This window comes from Sander vitreus, chromosome 16 (genome assembly GCF_031162955.1).
Source record: "Sander vitreus isolate 19-12246 chromosome 16, sanVit1, whole genome shotgun sequence".
NCBI lineage: Eukaryota > Metazoa > Chordata > Actinopteri > Perciformes > Percidae > Sander > Sander vitreus.
In genome coordinates this window covers 6000357-6020846 of record NC_135870.1, presented here as the reverse complement: position 1 = coordinate 6020846, position 20490 = coordinate 6000357, and the positions used below count along the sequence as shown (strand labels likewise).

Below are 20490 nucleotides of genomic sequence, written 5' to 3'. Positions count from 1 at the left end.
TAGAATTTTAATCATGTGATTAAAATATGCGATTAATCGTGATTTTAAAAAAAAATAAAAAATTGTTTGACAGCCCTAAAATATATATATATATAACATTTTATTTAGATTTCTCAACATATACAAATCTGTAATAATTTTAATACAAGAACCGAAAGCTTGAAAGGCATTCAAACATGTCGACTTAGGAGCCAACCTCCCAAACTCTCCTGTCTTAAACTGGTTTTTACATACAGTACTGGAAGAGCTTGAACATGTCCTGATAGATGATACGGTAGGGTTGCGGTAGGCAAATCCTGTCAGAGGAAGTCAAAAGTTTCCATGATGATCGCACGAAACACAACAAAGACAAATGTAGTTAGTGCACAGACAGAACATGAAAGCAACACCACAGTGTAAAAAGTCCTGCATTTTAAAACGTTACTCAAGTACAAAAGTATAAACATCCAAATGTACTAAAAGTAAAAGTACTTGTTATGCAAATTTGCCCATTTTGGATAAATATATACTATTGGATTATGAATAGTGATGTGTTAATGTGTTCATCACTTTATTGTTGCAGTGGGTAAAGGTGGAGCTGATTTCTACTACTTCATGGCCTATAATCATTCATAATAATGTATTAGTTAATCCTATTTTTTGTATTTTTAATCATTTGAATCTGCAAGGTAGTACTTAGTAACTATAGTTATGAAATAAATGTAGTGGGGTAAAAAGTACAATATTTGCCTCTGACATGTAGTGGGGTAGAAGTATAACGTAGCATAACATGTTTATACTCAAGTAAAGTCCCTCAAAATTTTATTTTTAAGTACAGTGCTTGGGCAAATGTACTTAGTTACATTCTACCACTACTGTACTACATATTTAACACACACACACACACATATATATATATATATATATATATATATATATATATATATATATATATATATATATATTCAGTACATTCCCGCCTGCCTGTTTGAGCTGGTGTGTATCGCGTGTACACGCCCTCATGTCACCACCATCTCTCTGATTAACTGTGTCTATCTTTAAATAACATCTGCTGACTTAATTAACACGCTGAGACGTGACGAGAGGCTGAACAAAAGTGTCCCAGAGGAGACCTGGGACACTCAGCGATCACATCTACTTTCCCTGGAAGACTGGCAGATACTGTAGGCATGTTTAGTTACTTCTCAGATGACGTTTTTCATCCCCTTAGTGGGCATTCACACCAAGAAAAGTGATCCGGCGATTTGCCGCAGGGTGGTGAATGAAACAGCCCATTTGTGTGACGTCGTGTTGTTTTCGTAAACCCCCCAACAAAGTACAAGTAGACTTTATATTTCACAATTACTATTTTCTGACCGAAAGACAGAGAAAAGAGACGAGCGAGACATAGCGAGTGCTTTGTTGTTGCAGGAAACATTTAGCTATTACACAAACTCCCGGGCAGATCAATGCTTGCGTTTCGTTTTTTACCCTCGTAGTGTTTTAAAACTTCCTCGTGTCAGCGATACAGTTAGTGATGTTTCCTGTTTACTGTAAGGGACTCTCACACCGCGTCAAACCACAGCTTAAAACAGACTGACAAGTCTCATCTCCGGTTACATGATTGGCCACCGCAGCATGACGTGGGATTGCGTTTCTCCAAAAGTTGAGTCCGTCTCAACTTTTTGCCTGCAGCCTAAACACGCTACCCCGATTCAAAATGAATGGAAAGACCTGAGTTCTTGCCGGACCGTCGGACGGCCGACGCAGGCTGTGTGAACGCAGCCTTACTGTCAAGTGAAAACCATTTGCCTCCAGATGTGTTGATGTTGAATGATTATGATAAACTGAAGGATGAAGTGGTCCTTTTATTTGTTGAGAAAAGTGTCCTATTATCTTAAGCTAAATAAAGTCTTTAAAAAGCCTCTTGGATCAGCTGGAAAACGCTTTGTCACAAAGCTGAAAACAGGGCAGTTTTTTTAGAGATACGTGGTCCTCACAGGAGAGCGATTCTACAAACATATGATGGTCTTAAAGAATATGATGCATTGTTGTAAATTAAACTAATCCACAGTATATAAAGGAGTTAGATTAGCAGTACAATGCAACATACACATTAATGCAACAGTAATATTAATCCAGAAACATCAGATATAATAGGAAAACACTGACAGGGAACATTTTACTGCACAATACATACTTTTACTTAAGTAAGGTTTTGAATGCTGCTGTTTACTTGTAGTCCTGTATTGTCACAGTGTGGTATTAGTACTTTTACCTTAGTAAAGGATATAAATACTTCCACCACTGTTGATGTTGAAGAGAAAACACTGGAGAAACTCAAGTCCAACAGCGGCTCTCTGCCCTGTTGGAGAGCCTTTTTGTAGTCATTCAAATACACACAGAGTTAAAAGCCAAAATAAAAGTATTTTGTCTTACTTTAGTGGCTAACTGCCTAAATGTAGCATGACTGACAGTGCCAGCTTTAAGGCTCAAGAGCATCGGCCCTCTTGTTTATTTTTGTCCGGTTGTCCAGAGTGACAGAGAAACTCAATTATCCAGCAGATGCAGCAGCAGAAATTGGAAGTGATTATGTTTTGCATGTTTTGATAACCGGTTTCAGATATGGGTATCAGCATTGGTAGGCAAAACATTTATCACGTTCTTGTTCTTTTTTTGTTGTTGAAGCAGCTTTAAAAATAGCATTTAGATGAGAAAGTTGCAGCATAGTCCGTGTAAATATTGAATGTAAGGTGGTAACTTTTATTGGTATTGTTATTGTAAAACTTAATAATTACATTGTTTTACTTCGGTCCTTCTTTTGAGCTGGAGAAGATCATTACTCCCACACTTATTTATTTATTTATTTATTTATATATATATATATATATATAATTGGGACATTTCTAAACAGAGTCTGGACATCTTTAGACATAAATCTGTTTGTTGTGAATCGTTCAGACCAGTTACAAACCAGAGCGTTACAGCTTGTTTTTCTTTTATTACCAGACCCTGGGCTGAGCTTTTTATCCATAGCAACGTTTGGAAACCGTCCACATGCCTGCTGATCTCTGTATGTTGGCACAGGTGCTTCCAGGTCACCTTTGGCATCACGGCACTGTTTCTACGTCAGTGTTCGCCCTGCTGGTCAGCTCCGGCCTGCACACACTAACATATAACATCCTGCTGCTTCTTCTAGCCCGAATCATTCAACATTTCACTCTTGAGCTGCCTCTGTTACAGACTGGCAGTGTCTCTGCTGCACTGGCCAAACGCATATGGAAGCATATCAACTCTCTCCACAGTATCGATCTGCACCAACATGATCTAAAATCAATTGACCTGTTTTTTTTTTTTAATCAGTCTATTCTCCGCTTTATCATTACCAGCATTGAAGAGTAGAGCCTTCTAGAGCTGCAATTTCCGATTATTTTCTTGATTAATCAATTAGTTGTAGAGAGAGAGCCCTATATAACGTTCTTACGCTGGGTTTTACCGGCAGCTTTTACAGTGGCTACGCCACTACCGCTCTGCAAAATCAAACTCCGATTCAACTTTGGAGAACAGGCGGGGGATCTTCTATGCCAATTTAGAGCTCCACGCCAGACTCTTCATCAGAGCCAGATGTATAATAAGACCAGCCAGGTTAGACTCCGTCTGCTGCTCTGCACTTGTGACCGATATCACGAGACAAGTCTCGTCACATTTTAATCTTGTGAGATTCACACCTATAACATTTAACACAGCCCTTCTAAACCACAGATTTAATAATAACTAGGGCTGTCAAAATTAACGCGTTAATCGCGATGCGATTAAGGATCGAGAATAATGCGTTCATTTTTTTTAATCTTGTTAATCGCATGCCGCCATTTATTAATTTATTTTCACTTCACTCGGCTTTGCGTCGTGCCTAACAGGCTACTATTTTGCCGTACTTCCTCGTAACACATCCTGCTGCTGCAGGAATAGCAACGCGGATTTCGGTGCCTCATTCTGGTGCCACTGATATGTCTGCGCTTCTCTCTGAAGCTCTGAAACAGACGTTACAGAAAACAGAAACACCGCTGCACATGACGCTAGTTAACACGATACTCGAAAGCAGCTAACGTTAGCCTACCGCTAGCTAGTAGCTGGATTAAACACGGTTACAATGCTGACAGCTAACGCTAAAACGGTGTAAAGTGTCACTGTATTTCACTGTAGAGGATTCCGACACGTGATGTAACAATCTGCAGCTGCCTTTGTCGGAAAAACACAGACGGTGCGTTCAATGAAACTGGTAATTTACAGCCTCGTGGTGCATTCGAAGTTGTTGTTAAATTCAAATGTGTGACTAGATTAAATATATAATAAACAAATACAAATCTTAAAATCAAGTTCATAAAGTCACTTTCTTTGCATTCATTTGATTCCCAATCAAGAAATACTGGTAAGAATGGCGTTCCATTGTTAATATGTACTTAAAAACTGTTCTGAAATGCAAAATAATAGAATTTTAATCATGTGATAAAACATGCGATTAACTATAGAAATTCAACGATTAATCGCGATTAAGAAAATGTAATCGTTTGACAGCCCTAATAATAACATGTAAGCTCTTTGGGTTTTGATTGCACACATACAAGACTAAAACTATTAAAATCAGCGACGTCATCGTTCTCAGCCACTCCCCCTGTTCGCTGATTGGACCGGTAAAGATTTGGCCGGAAAAAACCCACGAATATACCACAAACCCAGAGGTAGTACTGAAGGGAAATGAAATGTTTTCGCCGTTTCATCACTAGAAATACAACTGTAGCAAGCATCTTAATATCACTAGCGTTATCCACATTCATAGTTAGACAAAATAAATGATATATCCAGCAACAAAAAAAGCCTAAAAGTCGGAAGTTAGAACGGAAGTACAGAGATGCATTGTTATGGAGATGATACACCGTCTCGTCTCGTTGGTGTGAACTAGCAGGTTTCAGAACGCTGCAGACCGGCTCGTTGCAAGAAGTTGCTAGTTTCAACTCGTCTCGTTCTTTGGTCTTAACTCGGCTCAACATACATCATCCCAATACATTACCATTTTCTGATACTCCCAAAATACATGAGATGCAGCAGCATTCTAGCAGAGTAAATATCATTTAGGTCGCCTGAATCTGATTCCATTATGATTGTTTGTAGCCTACTACATTATTGTTGTCAAGCTCCCATGAAGCTTTATTTTGAACATAAATCATTTTTAATGACTTCATCACCCACTGGCTGCAAAGGTTCATTAACTCCAAGTAATGGAGTGGATCCTGAGATTATTATGAATTTATTTGTGTTTTGAAACATTGCAGAAAATCTGAATTACGAAGCACATTTTAATATTTGCGGATTTATTTGATTTTTTTTATCTTTATTTCATTTCTCCTGACAAGTCTTTTTTTGCAGATACAATGCGTATTGAGTATGTTTACTATCTGCCCCGTGTTCCACTTTACACCTTTTGCCACATGTGGAGAGGGAGACTGTGTGTTTGTCCATAAACACACTTGTTCTCAGTGTGGAGGCATAATGTTTTTTTTTTTGTTTTGTTCCTCGTCAAGTCACTGGTAGTGCAGCAACGCAGCAGGCTGGTGAATTATGGATGTGATGGGATCTGGGAACCTGTTTTTCTCACCTTCCTCTGATTCATCACGCTTCTCAATACTTCCACTCCCTTTTCTTTGCAGGACAGTGTTGGATTTCGGATGTGGAGCTTTATTCTCAGGTTTTCTTTTGTCTTTAAAGCTGCTTGCTCACCAACCAGACGGCTAACCGTCGGCAGAAAAGGCAGTTGGACTGATCAGTATCCCCAAGTTGGTCACAAAAGTGCCTCAGAACACAGCGAAGAGACGAGACGTAATACGTCTCCATAACAGCAGGCGGCGCTAATCTGTATTGTCGCCCAAAAATGAAAACCGGCAGCTGATTGGACGAACCCGTCACGTGGGTCTTGTTTCTCCGGAAATTCAAAGCCAGACTGTCATGGCGGCTCGTTCAGAATACAATCTCATATTGGACTAAAATAGTTCACCGAAACGTGTTTCTGAAAACATTTTAAGCGAGAAATAGGCCGTGCAGTTGCTGAATCTGTCTTCATTTCAGATCAACAAAGGTCAGTTTAAAAGATTTTCGTCAGATTTTGAGAGACTCTAGTCACGCTCATTCCGCTCCCCGTTTCCGGGTTAGCTCTCCACCAATCAGATGGGTCATTTGCGTCTGACTGCCGGCAGTGCCCGCCCCGCCGATTATACATGTCAAATCGGCCAAAATGAAGGACGACGGCTCCTCGGACGGACGACGGCACAGAACACACCGAACAGACTCGAGTCACTGACCTCGCCAGACTGTCCAACGGATGATTATCGGCTCGGTGTGTCCGGGCCTTCAGCTTGGCTCTACAAACTTCACACTTTGGTCCCAACAACTATTGGATGGATTTTAGGGATGTCCTGATGCATCGTGAATCGGTTAAAAAAATCTAAATAAATGTGTAAAGAATACAACCGGTTGAGATAGAAAAATTTGAAAAAAGAATTGTAATACAATACGTAACTTGTCCAATACTTTGGTTTGTGACCAAATTCCTGCTAATCTAATGCCATTCCCATCAGCCTCAGCTGTACTTTTTTTGGGGCTTTTTCCCTTTATTATAGTGACAGTGGATAGACATGAAAGGGGGAGAGAGATGGGGGACGACACGCAGCAAAGGGCAGGAGGTCGGATTTGAACCCTGCGCTGCTGCAGGACTCGGCCAACATGGGGCGAACGCTCTTATGGGTGAGCTAGAGGCCGCCCAAGCTTTACTTTGTGTTTAGTGCTGATTAGCAAATGTTAGCATGCTAACACGCTAAACTATTAGAAGATGAACATTTAAACTGCTAAACATCAGCATGTTAGCATGCGAAGAAGACGTAGAAGAGTGCATGAAGCCTTGTCCAGTCTTGTTTTTCTTTTGTCTTTCGGTATCTATGTCTACATGAACACAAGCGTTGGCTGAATTGTTGATGTGGCACAGCGATGACTAAAGTGTTTTGTTGTTTCATCCATTTCCGTGCAGCCAAAGCCTGTTTTTCCCTCCTCACAGACGGGTGTTTAGTTACACACTGCATATTTAAAGCTTAACCTCAGAGTTGAGGCGTTTATCCAGATACTTATTGCTCCATCTCTTCCCCTTTCTGTTTCCTTTTCTGCACAGAGAGCAGCCCATCTTCAGTACCCGGGCCCACGTCTTCCAGATCGACCCAAACACCAAGAAGAATTGGGTTCCTACCAGTAAACATGCTGTCACGGTCTCCTACTTCTTTGACTGTACTAGGAATGTATATCGAATCATCAGTCTGGATGGATCTAAGGTGTGTTTGAAGCACTTAAGCACACAAAACCGTGTTTGTGTATTTATATGTGCAGTGGTGGAATGTAACTAAGTACATTCACTCAAGTATTGTACTCAAGTACAAATTTAAGGTACCACTCTACTACAGTTTACAGAACTAATTAACTTTTTACTCCTCTACATTCATCTGACAGCTTTAGTTACTACTTACTTTACACATTCGTGCACACAAAACACATTTTAGTTTTTAAAATACACAATGTTTTATTAGAAATTAAATTACCCAACAATGGCCTACAAATACAGCTGAAATGATTAGACCATTAAACACTTAGTTGATTGACTGAACTGTTTGGATCGTTTCCAGTTTCTAAAATGTGAGGATTTTTCTGCATCGAGTACTGTAAACTTTTAATACTTTAAGTACATTTTTCTGATGATACTTACATACTTTTACTTAAGTAACATTTCCAATGCAGGACTTTTACTTGTAACAGAGTATTTTTTTTACAGTGGGTATTAGTACTTTTACTTAAGTAATGATCTGAATACTTCTTCAGTCCAACTTAACTTGTATGGTGCAATATATCAATACATCCCACCATCAACCCAGCTCGTCTGACTTGTTTGCCTCGGCCTGGCCTCTCTCAGCGCTGAGGTAGTGAAGGAGGCGCTCAGGCCTGTCATATCTATGTGGCAGTGATTATTTTAGTCTTGAGAGAGGTGCAGGGGTGGAGTTAGCATAGTTATGTAAGAGCCTCTCTGGGTGACTGCTGCTGCTGCTGCTGTTGAACCAGCAAGTTTGCGCTGTGTTCTGCTGGAAATAGCAGCGATTGGGTGGGAGGACGTTATTATGCAGACAAACAATAAGTCTTCTCAGCAGAGAAAAGGAAAAACCGAGACAGATGCCGCACAATGGAATATCATTATGGTTAGAGTTTCTTTCCAAATTCCAGAAGTGAGAAAACATTTTTTGAAATGGTTTTTGAATCTTGGAAATTAAAATGTCAGCGGACTTCCTAAACCAGTTTAAACTTGTGACCCCTTAAAACAAAACAGTACCTACCATTTGTGTTCAGTTTAACCAAAGACTGATTGTTTTACTAGAATATTCCGTAATTTCCAAGACAAAAAAGAAAGAGGGAAGTCTAAAAAATATTACTTTGTGTAGCATAAATGTTTTCTCCTTCTGTTATTTGTCTTGCAACACTTCAAATGTATCTTGTGACCCTGTGTGGGGGTCCTGACTACTGTAAACATCTTCATTAGAAAAACAAGGATTCTTTTAACACAGTTGTTACATATATACAGTTGTGTTCAGAATAATAGTGTGTTTAAAAAAAGTGAATAATGCTCAAAATCCTTAGAATAGCTTTTAATTCCATAATATCAATGCATTGGGAACACTGCACATTCAATTCCAAATCAAAACACGACCAAAATTGATCAAGTTTGTGTTATACCTTTACAGAAAGTGAAGAAAAAGGAATATTAGGCTGCAGTATTTGCATTTTTCTTTACAATCTCAAACATTTACTGTATAAACTGAAAAATGTCTCAAGGGTTTGCTTTACTTTGAATCACTGCACTAATATTTAGTTGCATAACCATTATTTCTGAGAACTGCTTCACATCTGTGTTGCATGGAGTCGACCAACTTCTGGCACCTGTGAACAGGTATTCCAGCCCAGGACGATTGAACTACATTCCACAATTCCTCTGCATTACTGGGTTTTGCCTCAGAAACAGCATTTTTGATGTCACCCCACAAGTTTTCTATGGGATTGAGGTCTGGGGATTGGGCTGGCCACTCCATAACATCAATCTTGTTCATCTGGAACCAAGACTTTGCTCGCTTACTGGTGTATTTTGGGTCATTGTCTTGTTGAAAGACCCATTTCAAAGGCATTTCCTCTTCAGCATAAGGCAACATGACCTCTTCAAGTATTTTGATGTATTGAAACTGATCCATGATCCCTGGTATGTGATAAATAGGCCCAACACCACAGTATGAGAAACATCCCCATAACATGATTTGGCTTATATATGGCCAAATATATGGCAAACATACATATACACACATATATATATATATATATATATATATATATATATATATATATATATATATATATATATATAACGAATTATGCAGCAGTTTCCTCTGGTTTTGGGTTTGATAGTTGACTGCTGTACAATATTACATTTACAAACTGACTTTGTCATAAAAGTCTTTTATAGATTTTTTTTTTAAATCTATAAGACTGTTTTGCCAGTTTTTAGTAAATCGATTCTTCCGACTCCATCTTCAAGCAGATTTTAATTTATTTATTTTCCCATCTGTTTCCTTCCATTTTGGGGCACATCTCTCTCTTCGCTGCTTACTCCTTACAGCCTTCACATTCTGTCAAACTGCTGAGAGTGTAACCCATGTGTGAGTGTCTCTGCCAATACACATGGAGTTGCCAAATAACTTTTGAATTTGTGGTGAAATTTTGTGCAACATTGCGATTTCCTGTCACAGGATGTCATCTGTGTCAAGCTATTCACATGTAAAAAATGTCAGAGTTACGTTTTAAAAATATGTGACAAAACAATCTCAACTCAAAGCCCTCTCACTCACTTGTTCTGGAGCTTTCAACCATGTTCTCATCTGCTGTTCTGTTGAGCTCAACTTAAATGTGTGATTCAGTCAAAATCTTCAGAAAAGCGAGTAAAAGGATCTTGAGTTGAGAACGGTTTCCAATGTCAAGAATAAACTAATGACTATTAAAGGCATTTTAAAGCTATAGTGTGTAGTTTGTCGCCCCCATGAGGAATTCTAAGTAATGACAACAAAACTGTCGCTGCATCCACATGATACAAGTCTTCAGTGATCACGTGCCACCTCCACCCCTCCTCCACGCATTTGCTTGTAACCAAGGAGGACACGGAAAATTAAAAATACATGATGGATTCTTCAAAAGAGGTCATTCTCTTCCCGCGAAAGTCACCGGACAACACAATTTTGTGACATACTGAGAAATACAGAGATAGTTGTGTGGAGCTGATGGTCTTAGTTAGCTTTATAGCATCTCATTTGGCAATGGCTTGAATGAAACGGATGTTCATTAATATCAAAAAGTTACGCGCTAAAGCTTTAACGGTGAATGTTTTTTCGCTTCTCTCCCAGCTCTGCTAGCGAGTCCTCCCACACTGATCAATAACATGACAGTCAGTTGGACTCACTTCAGAACTCCTCATTGACTGCTTCCTGTTTACCACACACACACACACACACACACACACACACACACACACACACACACACACACACACAGTAGCTATCAAGAGACATCCAGCTGCTCTCGCCAAACCCCAATTACAGCCATTTCCTGAATCACTCAACAATATATTTCCACTTTTTGAATTGGTTTTGTCCTCCACAGGCCATTATCAACAGCACCATCACCCCCAACATGACGTTCACCAAGACGTCGCAGAAGTTTGGCCAGTGGGCCGACAGCCGGGCGAACACCGTCTACGGCCTCGGCTTCTCATCTGAGAGCAACCTGGCCAAGGTGAGAACACTCGGACCCACAGCGGAGTCCTGATTTTGATCTAAGTGTGTTTGCTTTCCCTGTTACAAAAAAACAAAACAAGGACATTGTTGTTGAGCTGTAGTATAACTTCCTATTACTTATAGTTTGCAGAAAAGTTTGCCGAGTTCAAGGAGGCAGCACGGATAGCAAAGGAGAAGTCTCAGGAGAAGATGGAGCTCACCAGCACTCCCTCTCAGGTAACAAACACCATCACTGCATCCTGTTGCGTACTTTGAAGAAGTGAACTTTAAGGTTCAGCTGTATTATCATTAGAAGACAGGATTGCACAATGAAACACAGTTGCAGCTCCCTCCCTGCAACACACACAGACAATGTATAAACAAATATTCAGACATTTAAATTAGAATAGACTGAAACAAAACAAAGCATATAAAAAGCAGCGCTAAACGCAGGATTATAAAGGAAAACGTGATTATATTTAAAAAGAAGATATACAGCTACGTATACACACAGAAAATATGTAGAGTTAACCATAACAACAACAACGATACAGACGGGTTTCCAGTTAAAAAGAGTTCAGGATGGAAAACGTATTGCCACAATGTCATGATAGCTTATATATTTGGACATTTTCAGTGTTTAGAAATAAAGGCTAGAAACAAATTCTTTGTGGCACTGATCCGCGCATTTCCAAAACTTTTCTACTACACAGCTCATGCTGATAGATATCTGTCGGCTCTAGCTAGCTAACATGACAAATGGAATTGGATTAAGAAAAGGCAGCTAGTAGCAGTGATAATGCTAACCGAGACTACACAAAGTTACTCTGCAGGTAGTCTGGCATTGCCAGACCTTCCTCCACAGCGCTGCAGAGGAGGGTCTGGCTAGTCCACACAGCATTCCGGGATGGGAGAAAAACGCGCTCTGGTTTATTGGCATTTCTTTAAACCAATCAGAATCGTCTTGGGCGGTGCTAAGCGCCAGACGGAGCCACGGTGCCGCTGCAAAATAGCTTCCGGAAGGAACTTGTTTTGGTGGAACGTGTACGTTCAAAGGTAGTTTTAGTCGTGCAACAGAAAACTCAGATTGGACAAATTAACCATAGCCCTCATTAATCCACAAGAGATTAAAATTATAACGCAAAGAAAGCGGAAGGTAACGGACATCTGGCCCGAAAGAAAGGACATCCAGCGGAATTTCTGGCGGCAACGGAGCAATCCCAGAAGTGGAACGTTGTGGATATAGACTACTCTACAGGTAGAGAGAAATTACCAATGTGTCCTATGCTAAAGCACTGAAGCCCTTTTCTCCTCATACAAGTAACGTTTAAAGTAACTTAAAGCATTAAAAAGTAACGTTAGCATATATGAATTTCCTTCCGTTTTGGCTACCGCACGACCTTAAAGCATTAAACTGTCGTCATTCTGGATGTTATATTAGTAATGGCAGGTTGTATGAACTTCCTGCTGTTTTCAAAATACACCAGACATTGCATCTACAGATGTGTAGCCAGATGTTTTCTATTAGTGCAGGAGCTCATAAAGCAGCACAAAGCTCACATGCACCTTTAAAACAGATGTTTCTGCCGCACCAGTTCCTGTGCAAAACTATTCACCCCTTTAATTAAAATCCAGGGCTTTGACCAGATTGCTAGATGCTAACGGCTAATCCTGACCTAACAGGGAGAGTTTCTTGTTGAGCCTTCACTTTCTGTGCCTCAGTTTACAGTTTAGGGCACAAAAACTCTTCATCTTGATCTCATCTTAAGCTCTCAGTCATTCTGGTTCAACATTTTCCATTCAGAATCAATGTTAGTTTGATGGTAACGTTTGTAACGAGCCCCATGCGATACCAAAGCCAACCTAGAAGAATTAGAAATTGATGAGAAATGAATGCAATCATATATTAAGCTGTTTTATGTTTCACTCAGCATTACGCTCACATTACAGCCACTACGCTAACACCTTGTGGCTTGTTTTACCTCCTCTGCTCTCCCTAAATAATCCTCCCCAGGGTGGCGCTGTAAAAAGGAATGTGTTTTCAGTCAGCAAAGCTGGTAAAAAGAAGGTAAAAAGAAGTGGAAAGGATCATTTTCATGACTCCGATGGCTCCTTTCCCCCCCCCCCAGTTTTACCCCGTTACCAATGCAAACTTCCCTCAGGGAGGTCTCCTCTGCAGCATTCTTGCAAAAAAAAAGAATTCTTAACAGTGTGAGCACAATGATGGACTAACACCGCGTCAATCTCTAACAACTTTGTCTATCATCCTAATGTCAGACTAACAACCAGAGGAACCCCGTCTGTGAATTCTTCCCGCATAACCCTCCAGTTCTCCTTTCATGCTCTCAAAAAGTGACAGTCAGCTACAATTAGGGATGTTTGAGCAGCTGCCAATCACAAACGACAATGATTACACGTAGATAAATTGATAAAGGAGACGCACTGTCTTCATAAAAATGGAGTCCTAGTTCTGAAATGTGTCTGCAAATATTTCTGAGCTCCACAGGAGTTTAAAGATGTAACGTTAACCCAGCAGCTCAGGCACAAAAAAAGCTTTTTAGCATCCCTAACTACATTATAGCAGAAAATCCTGTTCAATTTTGAGAGCACGGAATTATTAACACTTGACTGTTGATGTGTTGTGTCTCATAATCAAAATTTAGGGAATAGTTCAGCTGTTTCCCCGTGTTTCCAGTCTTTATGCTAAGCCTCTCCTGACTCACTTGCTTCATATTTAGAATACTCTCAGTGTGGGTGCCTGGGTAGCTCACCTGGTAGAGTGTGCGCCCATGTACAGGGGCTTGGTCCTCGACGCAGCGGTCTTGGGTTCAATTCTGACCTGCGGACATTTGCTGCATGTTGTTCCCTCTCTCTCTCCCCTTTTGTGTCTAAGCTGTCCTGTCTAATAAAGGCCTAAAAAATCGTTAAAAGCGAATAAACTTTTTTTTGCATCAGCAAAAACTCCATGTATTTCTTTCCTAATTGTGTTTTTTTTTTCTTCTCGGATTCATCGAAGCAGGAGTCGGCCCCTGGTGATCTGCAGTCACCTTTGACCTCAGAGAGCATCAACGGTACAGAGGAGGAGAGAGTCACACCAGACACAACGCAGCACACCGAACCCAGAGCAGAGCCTTCCCAGAATGCACTGCCCTTCTCACACAGGTAAACCAAAGCCAGGTTAACACAGAACCAGTCACAAACAATGTTTCGCCAAATATTGTCTTCCTCTTATCACAGTTGTTTTTTTGTCAAATAACGTTTTAATCGGTAACGCATCCTGATCGTGAAATCCTCTCATTCAGGAGTGTATATGAGAGTTCCTTGTCTGTTAGCTACTCTCTGGAGTGCTGATTTAAAATGAAATTGGCACAGTGCAGCTCAGAGCGCTGCAGCTCATGTCGATTAATTCATTCATTATTAATCTGCCTCCCCGGGCCTCTGGACAGCATTAAAGCATTACATTAAAACACTACGCATGCTTCCCTATTAATTATAAACCACTAAATGAGTGGAGATAGTTTTGTCAGCTGTGCTTCAGGGGATATTAATGCAGCAGAAAGACATAGTTTTAAAAAGTTAGAACCATGTAGAAATGAAAGCTTTCTACAATGCTTTTTTCACAATGTTAATGGACTAGGGTTGGTTGCAGCCCTTCTGATAGCCTTCTCTCTCCCTCACATCCCAGTTCGTCCAACATCAATAAGCACTGGGAGGCAGAGCTGGAGGCACTTAAAGGGAACAACGCCAAGCTGACGGCGGCTCTGCTCGAGTCCACGGCCAACGTCAAACAGTGGAAACAACAGCTGGGGGCCTATCAGGAAGAAGCCGAGAGGTTACACAAACGGGTATCACTGCACAATCTCACTGATTTGTTGAAAGTAGGGCTAGAGCTGGTCTTTGTGTGGGGGGAGGCGGGACTCCTGGCGGAGAGAGAAAGAGACCGATAACGCTGGTTATTGGAGCAGGGTTTCCCGCAGCGCTTTGCAGTTAAGGCGCCGTCAAAAAAAAAAAAAAAAAAGAAAGTATATGAGCGATATCCGCCGTGTTACTCGGCGTCCTGTTTTCTCCCTTTCATTCCAAAGCACACAGTTGACCACCTGCAGGTGGAGACAGGCTCGGACATACACCCTGCTGTGGACTTGTCAGTCTTGCAAGCGGTTTCAAGAAAGTGGCTGCATGTGTCCGACAATGCGCGGACACGGAGTGCGGAAAGTGTGTCAGAGTTGCGCCAGTGTTTGTGTTGTGTGTGTCGGCCTGCCCCCACGAAGCTCCGACCTGCAGAGGAGCAGAAGCTGCACCTTCGCCAAAATGAAGACAGAACTATTTTGGTACAAACATTTACTCGCCATGGGGCAGATAGCCATATAGATAGATTTAATGTATTAATTATACATTATTTAAATGTAATATTTAGTGTTAAATAATTGTTAAATGTAGTACAGAGTCTGTAGTCTATCGCACAAACACTCGAGGAATGCTGCAAACATCTGACAGCCAGTACGAATTACCTGGGAGAACATACGTGTCACAAACGGCATTTCCACAACTGTACAACAGCGTGAAAGACGACATGCTAAAGGAGATCAAAGACACATTGTGGATATTTCAAATGTCTTCCAGTTCCAGTGTTAAATATTCTTTAGAAATAAAAGTGTATTGATATTTGAAAAGGTGTACCTGCATTATTATGCCATTATCATTATATTAGATGAAAATGGTCTCGGAACGACAATATTATCGTTTATCGCAATAATTTCTGGGACAATTTATCGTCCAGCAAAATGTGTTATCGTGACAGGCCTAGCCCGAGCCCGACAGAATTCGGCCCGAGCCCGACAAGTACATTTTGATTGACAGCTTTTTAAAAGCCCGAACCCGTTTACAGCCTGACATTATTCAAATGTGTGCACACACACAGCTCTTTTGCCTTTTGTCAAGAATGAGTCATTTTATACATTTTTTTTTACATAATTTATTCATGACTAACGTAGGCTATAGGCTACTTGGAAGTTGGAACAAATAAATAAAATAAGTCCTCCAGAGGCCAGCCTCTGTTTCACCTCCTCAGCATCCATTTTCGCACTAATCGAAACGCATCACCTGACTGCTCATTTACCGCGCAACCCGGAGCGCAAGCCCGGCCCAAGCCCGTGTAAAATGATAGAAATTAAGACCGAAGATCTTCAGCTCTAAGTAGGGCTGCTCAATTATAGGAAAAATCATAATCACTATTATTTTGGTCAATATTGAAATTGTGATTATTTAATTTGATTACTCATTGACTTTTGGAAAGATGTTGCGTTTATTAAACTTAAAATAAAACAGTTAAATCAACAGTGAAAATACCTTAAACTGTGTAATTTCACTTAATACTTTTCTCGTTTTTAACTCATTTTTTTCTTTTTTCAATCAAAACACCAAGGCAAAATAAGAGTTTACTTGCAAAATGTAATGTGCAAAATAATAGTTCCTCGTTGATATTGTTTTTGTGATCGTTAGGAGCCAAAGATCATCATTGCAATAAAAATTAGATTCATTGCACAGCCCTAATTGAAATGAACCACGTTAACGGTTAACCATGTTGTGATGGAGATTTTTGTTGTATTCCAGGTGACGGAGCTGGAGTGTGTGAGCGGCCAAACAACAGTGATTAAATCCCAAAAGACCGAACTCAACCAAACGATAGAAGAGCTGGAGTCGGCTTTGAAGGCCAAGGAGGAGGTACGAGGAGTGTAGATGCGTTTGTGTACGGAGAAGAGTTACACATCTTGTTTAATCTTTGCTCTTCCTTTTAATAACTTCCAGGAGTTGGAGAGACTTAAAGCAGAGGTGGAGAGTGCCAACGACTTTCAGTCTCAAAAAGACTCCCTTACACAGAAACTACAGGTGAGTAATGCACCGTACCTACAGTAACATCTTCAGCTGATTAGCATGTTGCTGCTAATGCTGCATCCACGTCATATTCTACAGACTGTAAATATGAGCAGCTGAAACTCAAGACTCCATATATGGTGAATTTCAAATATCTCCCAGTGAAAAGAGCTCAGAAGGCTCCACAAACGGGTACCAAATTGGCCATAAAGCAACCATTTCCTGCAGTTCAGGGTTCATATAATCCAATAAAAACAATTCTACAGTCAATACAGCTATTTAAAAAAAAGGAGCTGTGTATCAGTACAAGTACCTTGGGGTCTTGTTCGCGAGTGAGGGGACAATGGAGCGGGAGATTGGTCGGAGAATCGGCACAGCAGGTGCGGTATTACATTCAATTTATCGCACCGTTGTGACGAAAAGAGAGCTGAGCTGGAAGGCAAAGCTCTCAATCTACCGGTCAGTTTTTGTTCCTACCCTCACCTATGGTCATGAAGGCTGGGTCATGACCGAAAGAACAAGATCCAGGGTACAAGCGGCCGAAATGGGTTTCCTCAGGAGGGTAGCTGGCGTCTCCCTTAGAGATAGGGTGAGAAGCTCAGTTATCCGTGAGGAGCTCGGAGTAGAGCCGCTGCTCCTTTGCGTCGAAAGGAGCCAGTTGAGGTGGTTCGGGCATCTGGTAAGGATGCCCCCTGGGCGCCTCCCTAGGGAGGTGTTCCAGGCACGTCCAGCTGGGAGGAGGCCTCGGGGGAGACCCAGGACTAGGTGGAGGGATTATATCTCTAACCTGGCCTGGGAACGCCTCGGGATCCCCCAGTCGGAGCTGGTTAATGTGGCCCGGGAAAGGGAAGTTTGGGGTCCCCTGCTGGAGCTGCTACCCCCGCGACCCGACCCCGGATAAGCGGATGAAGATGGATGGATGGATGGATGGAGCTGTGTATCCTGAGCAGTGTGATATATCTGGTTAAACTGGTTAATATATATTTAAAGTGCCCATATTATGAAAAAAACACCTTTTCTGGGATTTAGGGTGTTCTTTTTTGTCTCTGGTGCTTCCACACGCATACAAACTTTGAAAAAAATCCATCCATGCTGTTTTGAGTGAGATACAGTTTCTGAATGTGTCCTGCCTTCAGTCTCTGGGTGAGCTGTTCAAAATCGGCACGGCTTGTGATGTCACAAGCCGAAACGAGCTGGCTAACCGCAACCGTTAGCTCGTAGCGTTAGTGTTAGCATGCTAACGCTAATGCTAACGCTAGCACGCTACCTCGTTCTCAATAGCAAAGCACTGCTACAACACATACAAGTTCACCATAATCTACAAAAGAACTACTTCCATGTGCGCCCTCATTTAGAAGTCTCCCAGCTAATCCTGCCTTGTAACTGACCGAAGTTGGAGAAACAGCCTCTCTTTTACTGTCTATGGAGCTAGCTAGCTGACATGATCTACATCTGAGCTACTGCGCATGTGCGAGTGCAATCAAAGATAGTACAGAAGAAGAAGAAGAAAAAAGAGGTCTCACTCTGTAGCTAAAACAGAGACCAGCTGAAAAGAGGATCTGCAGCAGTGAGAGAGAGCTGTGCAGAACAACAAAAATATGGTGATTTTTGAAAATTAAACCATGTAAACCTATTCTGGTGCAACCTTAAAATACAATTATGAACCTGAAAATGAGCATAATATGGGCGCTTTAAATGACTGATTTAACCATCCTCTGAGTGGAAACAACTAAATGATTTCAGCAGAGCGATACTGATATGTTCGATATAAGCTTATTGCAGATATCGGTATAAGCGTATGTGTCGCCCAATAAGTAACAAGAACCTCCAGTAGATATGCTAAAATATGCTTTAGGCCATTTAGAAACAGTGTCTTTATTACAATTCTATGGAAATCAGCCTCAACAATCCTGTATTGGTGTGGGGATAGTTTTTCACATCTTCCTATTCTGCAAACATGGCATGAATGCAGCACTTAAACCTCAGACGAGCCTTAGTTCAGAGTTTTACGTTCAGACAGGACAATTCCATCAAAGTTTTAACCATTTATTGCAGTAATACACATTTTATTTTGGCGGTGTGCTCTTTTTAGTATAAAATTCCCTTTTTTGTGTTTCCTGTTGAGCTGCATTGGAAGGATGCTAACAAAACAGGGAATTTGTCTAATTTGTCGTCTAATTCAGACTGTTGAAGCCTCATGTTAGCTTCAGCTAAATGTTGGAATGTATATTTGCTTGTGCCCCATCATTTACATTTAAAGCACATTAGGAAAATATCTTTTAGTTTGACTTTTTAAATAGCCAGTAGGAACAGGAGGAATGATTACAGCAGTTTCACGGTACATATGGCCACCTGACTTCTGTTTTAGGACATTTTGAATCTATTCTTTAAAGAGGAACTCCGGTGGTCAGCTTGCCTCAGTTGGTAGAGCGGGCGCACATATACATAGAGGTTTATGCCTCGACGCAGAGGTCCAGGGTTCGAGTCCGACCTGTGACGATTTCCTGCATGTCTTCCTCCTTTCTCACCTAGCTGTCCTGTCCAATTAAAGGTGGAAATGCCCCCAAAAAGAGGAACTCCATTGATTTTATACTACTGCCTATGTGAAAAGCCTTGGATGGTTTAAGAGTTTGTTTAAAATGCACAAAAATGCACAAAAATAAAATACTACTGGCAATATTTTTATTCTCGTGACAAATGCAATATCCCCCATAGTTGTAACAGACCCATTACCCATAGGATAGTGTTTGTAACCTGTATATTTATTACTTCTTTCTCCTGCTGATTTACAGTAGTACTCATACTCCAGTTACAGTATCTAAATCTTTTTTGTTGTTGTCTTATTTTAATTTATTTACCTTGTATAATCTTTTTCTATTTTAGTCGGTGTGCTTTTCTTTGCCCTTAACTTTTCTTTTCCTTACTCAAGGAGCCTGCACAAGAATGCCTATGTGCCTGGACAGCTTGGTGTATGCAATACAAATCTTGAATCTTTAAAATTCTGACAGGCGTGGTCTTTTTTGTGTTATTTTTTTTTCATAAAACGTGTTGTTTGTTTTCAGGACATGGAGTCGAGGAACCAGACGCTGGAGGCCCAGCTGAACGATCTGGAGCAGCGTCTGGAGAGCAACCAGCAGGAGAGGGAAGCCTTTCGCAACAGCCTGCGCTCGCTGCTGGAGCTGCTGGACGGAAAGCTCTTCGAGCTGACGGAGCTGCGGGACACGCTGGGGAAGCTCCTCGAGAACAGCTAGAGAGGCGAACACACGTCCCAACACGTCGTCACCAACATCACCACAGCCAGCGCTCGGAGGAGAATCCACCTGCATGTCGGCGTTCACGTCGTCACTGACACGTAACTTGAAAAATAAGTTGTTTTTTTTTCCACATGTATACGATACGTGTAAAGGTTTACACACGACTTTATGCATTAACGGTACACACTAGTTTCGCTACGTCAGATCGGTACACGTTTACAAACGAGCCAAGTAAAAGAGGCTTTGCTTGGACCATGCCTTCCCTCCGCTCCACTCTGGAATATTCTTAACACGAAAAACTCCGAACGAATCAGTTTTGATTGTTTTTGTTTGTTACTTGAATATCGTTTGCGGGGGACATTTTGGTTTTTGCTCCTTCAATCATGCATGACTTTTATTAATTAAAGACGAGCTGCATATCCTTTTTTTTTTTTAGCTACGCTTTGGTGCATTCTGCAGTCACCTGGAGCCGATGATTGTTGTTCTTTCTCCTC

The 20490-nt window shown here is 41.0% G+C and overlaps 1 protein-coding gene across 5 annotated transcripts in view; it reads left to right on the top strand.

Annotated features, from left to right (window-relative positions):
* homer1 (homer scaffold protein 1) overlaps positions 1-20490 on the top strand; it is a 29169-nt gene extending 8679 nt beyond the window's left edge. For 2 of the 5 annotated variants that reach the window (XM_078271537.1, XM_078271533.1), the window contains exons 2-10: positions 7193-7349; positions 10759-10890; positions 11016-11108; positions 12886-12939; positions 13888-14033; positions 14557-14716; positions 16482-16592; positions 16677-16757; positions 19805-20490. In XM_078271537.1, coding sequence (XP_078127663.1) covers positions 7193-7349; positions 10759-10890; positions 11016-11108; positions 12886-12939; positions 13888-14033; positions 14557-14716; positions 16482-16592; positions 16677-16757; positions 19805-19993 — 1123 coding nt within the window. In that variant the 3' untranslated portion in view covers positions 19994-20490. The remainder of the gene's footprint in view (positions 1-7192; positions 7350-10758; positions 10891-11015; positions 11109-12885; positions 12940-13887; positions 14034-14556; positions 14717-16481; positions 16593-16676; positions 16758-19804) is intronic. The other 3 variants (XM_078271534.1, XM_078271536.1, XM_078271535.1) reach the window with 3 other exon arrangements.